The following is a 4,695-nucleotide window of genomic DNA, read 5'->3' as shown; positions in this document are numbered from 1 at the left end:
GTATATAGCAATTTGCACATGAGTACAAAAGGTCTACAATAATGCCTGAAGGGAAGAAAGCACGCTTCAAACCACCACCGTCTAACAGAACTTTCTGCAGTGATATTATACTATATTGACAGTGCCCAATACAGTAGCCATAGCCACATATGGCTATTAAGAACTTGTTACATGGCTAATGCAGATGAGGAATCAAACGTTAACTTCTATTTAACTTACTGAAATTTAACTTTAAGTAGCTATTGGACACCACTGGGCAGCACAGTTCTAAACTAACCAGCTGAAGAAGGACCCCCTTTTAGGATGAAGCCCACACTGAGAAGAAATTGATGAGATTCACTCCAAATTGACAACAGGGACAACAGGGGCAAAGGAAAAAGGTCCAGATAAAGGTGGTAAAGAGGAAGAGAGTTAAAGGAGTTCAAAAAGGATGAGATGATGTATTTGTTTAATTTCACGAAACAGAAGAGCTCTAGAGCCATAAAGATAAAAAGCTATCCTGGCTCACATTTCCCTTCCACCAATTCAGGAAAACTAATTTCACATAAAAAGGAGCAGCAGCAGGGGCACCTTGGTGGGTCAGTCAATTAAGTCTCTGACTCTTGATTTCAGCTCAGGTCATGATCTCAGGGCTGTGGGATTGAGCCTGACACATTGGGCTCCACGCTGGGCTTGAAGCCTGCTTAAGATTCTCTCTCTCCCTTTCCCTCTGCCCCTCTCCCCACTAAAAAAAAAAAAAAAATGAACAGCAAAGAATGTGGTCAAATCATGTGACGTTACTATGAGGAAAAAAAAAAAAAGAGAGAGAGAGAGACAGAATAACATTGCACCAGAAAATCAGAGTGGGCCCAAAAGTCATGTTGCAAGCAAGGTACCTCTGCTAAGGGAAAGAGAAACCATCAGATATGGGTTGACACTGAGGGCTGAAGTAACAAAACTGAAGACATGAGGGGGCCTCAAATGCATAAACGGTGGAAAAGGTTTAATAACTAAGCCACAAACTTCTGAAAAGCAAAGCAGAATTTCAAAGTCTCACAGCCTCAGAAAGACAAGAGATTAAAGTTCAGGGTGGCTCAGTCGTTAAGTGTCTGCCTTCAGCTCAGGGCGTGATCCCAGGGTCCTGGGATCGAGCCCCACATCGGGCTCCCTGCTCTGCTGGGAGCCTGCTTCTTCCTCTCCCACTCCCCCTGCTTGTGTTCCCTCTCTCGCTGGCTGTCTCTCTGTCAAATAAAAATAAAATAAAATCTTTTAAAAAAATAAAAATAAAATATAAAACAAATTTTGGAACAAATTAAACCCAAATCTAGGAGAAGCAAGGTACTAATAATCACTCTTAGTGGATACAGAGGAATTGTAGTACACATGGAGGCACTGCCCAGCTCCCCCTCAGGGAAGGACTTGTTGCCTTAACTGCTAGAAGTGCTCAGTCAGTCCTTCAAGGATTGCCTCACCTGCAAAGAATGACCCTATTCAACGTCAAACCCGTCCTGGGCAACCCACATCCAATGACCAACTGATATGGCAATATAAAGGCCTAAGCACCTAAGCCCAATTCTGGGCAACTCAAAGGGGCCAATTCTAGTACCTGAGCTCCCAAAAGGGGCTGGCCAAAGCTAACACTGGACCTACATTGCACCATGAATTCTGCATCTGCCCAATCCTCCCACCTCCCAGTGTTGATCCCAAAGGAACACCTTAATGAAGATCCTGCACTAGGCTTCCAGGGCAGCTGGCTGCAGATGCTAAGACAGAATTTTAAAGCTGGCAATGGAGGAAAAATAGTAACTACAAAAGCAATGAAACTGAAAGAGTATTACTAAAATCTTTGCTCTCTGGGGAAAAGATAACACTGAAAATCAGAAGCTAAGTATGAAAGCCAAAAGGTCTCTCTGGAAGCATATAAAGATGGTCTCCTCTCTTACAACAGGAGGTCAGAGAAACCTAAGGACCAGAACCAACAACTATCAAAGTTGCTGGGTTTCAAAGGTTAAATTCCCTACAAGGCAGTTCTGCTATGCCAAGACCAGAGCCCTGAGGGGAAAGAATAAGACTCTGACATACGTATTGGAAACAAGTGGACTGTGGGCCCCAAAATCTCCTATTTCCAACATTCCCCTCAATCCTCTCAGTCTACAGTATGGCCCATCACTGCTTACTAAGAGGAGGCACTCCTCCCAAACTTGTTTGAAGACAATTCAAAGGCTTCTCCCTTGCAAGACAATGGATGTTCCCCTCAGGATTTGCCACCACCTCCTCTGCTGGCTAAAGGGGTATGAGAGAATTTTCTGAGTGTTGAAACTTCTTATATCTTGACCATGTTGATGGTTATGTGAATATATGCCATTTAAATGTCAAAACTCATAATTAAGCTGGTATAAATTCAAATGAGAGTGTTGTAACATTAGGATGTTAAATGTAATCCCCATGGTAACCACAAACAAAATAGCTGTAGAATACACAAAAAGGACATGAGAAAGGAATTTAAACATTGCAAAAAATAAACACAAATGAAGACAGTAATGCAGAAAATGAGAGACAAAGCTACAGGGCATAGGGGAACCAATAACACAATGATAGTAGTAAATCCCTTCTTATCAGTTATTACTTTAAATGTAAATGGATTAAACTCTCCAATCAGAAGACAGAGACTGGCAGAATAAATAAAAATACATGACCCAACTACACACTGCCTATAAGAGACCCACTTGAGATCTAAAGGCACAAACAGGTTGAAAGTGAAAGGGTGGAAAAGATATTCCATGCAAATGGTAACCAAAGAGACGTATAGCTACAGGTAGCTATACAAATTATCAGATAAAACAGACTCAGTCAAAACAAGTTATGAGTACCTTCCCCTCTCTTCCTCTACACTGCCTGCAGAGGTGGCAACTGTCTCCTTCTGGCATCATGGCTGCCCTCAGACCACTGGTGAAGCCCAAGATCATTAAAAAGAGTACCAAGAAGTTCATCCAGCAGCCGTCAGACCGATATGTCAAAATTAAGCACAAATGGCGGAAACCAGGCATTGACAATAGGGTGCACAGAAGATTCAAGGGCCAGATCTTGATGCCCAACATTGGTTATGGGAGCAATAAAAAAACAAAACACATGCTGTCCAATAGCTTTGGAGTTTCCTAGTTCACAATGTCCAAGAGCCTGAAGTGCTGCTGATATGCAACAAATTTTACTATGCAGAGACTGCTCACAATGTCTCCTCCAAGAACTGCAGGGCCATTGTGGAAAAAGCACCCAAGCTGGCCATCAGAGTCACCAATCCCAATGCCAGGCTGCACAGCCCAGAAAATGAATAGACAATGAATGTGTATGTTGTATTTACTAATAAAACCATAAAGTTACCAAAAAAAAGTTATGAGACAAAGAAGGACATTATATATTAATAAAAGGTTCAATACAGCAAGGAGATATAGTATTTATAAACATTTATACACCTAATGACAGACCATCAAAATATAAGCAGCAAATACTAACAGAATTAAAGGGTAAATTACTTCTACAATAATAGTTGAAGACTTTAATACCCCACTCAAAATAATGGAGAAAACAGACAGAAGATAAGAAAACAGACGACTTAGGAGCGCCTGGGTGGCTCAGTCAGTTGGACGTCTGCCTTTGGCTCAGGTCATGGTCCCAGGGTCCAGGGATCATGTCCCATGCCAGGCTCCCTGCTCAACAGGGAGTCTGCTTCTCTCTCTCCTCTACCCCTCCCCACTGCTTGTGCTCTTTCTCTCTCTCAAATAAATAAAATAATTTATTTTTAAAGGAAAAAATAGGGGCGCCTGGGTGGCACAGTGGTTAAGCGTCTGCCTTCGGCTCAGGGCGTGATCCCGGCGTTATGGGATCGAGCCCCACATCAGGCTCCTCTGCTATGAGCCTGCTTCTTCCTCTCCCACTCCCCCTGCTTGTGTTCCCTCTCTCGCTGGCTGTCTCTCTGTCAAATAAATAAATAAAATCTTTTTAAAAATAAATAAATAAATAAATAGGAAAAAATAGATGACTTATCCAACTAGACCCAACATACATCACAGAACATTCTACGAAACAACAGAATACACATTCTTCTCAAGTACACATGGAACATTTTCCAGGATGACCACAAACAGACCAAAAAATTACATATCAATAGATTTTAAAAGATAGGTATCATACAACATATTTTCTCTGACCACAATGGAATGAAGTTGGAAATTAATAACAAAACTAAAACTGGAAAATTCACAAAATTATACTTTTTTTTAATATTTTTAAAAAAAGTATAATTAACATACAGTGTTATATTAGTTTAAGGTGTACCATGTAGTGATTTAACAATTCTATACATTATTCAGTGCTCATCATGATAAGTGTACCTTCACCTATTTCACCCATCCCCCCCACCTCCCCTCTGGTTTGTTCTCTGTGTAAAGTCTGTTTTTTGGTTTCTCTCTTTTTTTCTTTGCTCATTTATTTTGTTTCTTAAATTCCACACGAGTGAAATCATATGGTATTTGTCTTTCTCTGACCAACTTATTTCACTCAATATTATACCCTCCAGCTCCACCCATCATGTTGTTGCAAATGGCAAGATTTCATTCTTTTTCATGGATGAGTATATTCCATTTTGTGTGTGTGTGTGTGTGTGTGTGTGTGTGTGTGTGGCACTTCTTTATCCATTCATCTATCAATGAACACTTGGGT

The 4,695-nt window shown here is 40.9% G+C and overlaps 1 protein-coding gene and 1 pseudogene across 1 annotated transcript in view; one reads left to right on the top strand and one right to left on the bottom strand.

The window, feature by feature from the left end:
• NF1 (neurofibromin 1) overlaps positions 1 to 2,909 on the bottom strand; it is a 211,130-nt gene extending 208,221 nt beyond the window's left edge. Inside the window, exon 1 of the mRNA XM_034640640.1 lies at positions 2,850 to 2,909. Within this exon, the coding sequence (XP_034496531.1) occupies positions 2,850 to 2,909 (60 nt within the window). The remainder of the gene's footprint in view (positions 1 to 2,849) is intronic.
• On the top strand, positions 2,908 to 3,311 carry LOC100470993 (annotated as a pseudogene).
• The last annotated feature ends 1,384 nt before the right edge of the window (positions 3,312 to 4,695 follow it).

This window comes from Ailuropoda melanoleuca, chromosome 13 (assembly GCF_002007445.2).
Source record: "Ailuropoda melanoleuca isolate Jingjing chromosome 13, ASM200744v2, whole genome shotgun sequence".
Taxonomy (NCBI): Eukaryota; Metazoa; Chordata; class Mammalia; order Carnivora; family Ursidae; genus Ailuropoda; species Ailuropoda melanoleuca.
This window is presented reverse-complemented; position numbering and strand designations above follow the sequence as displayed.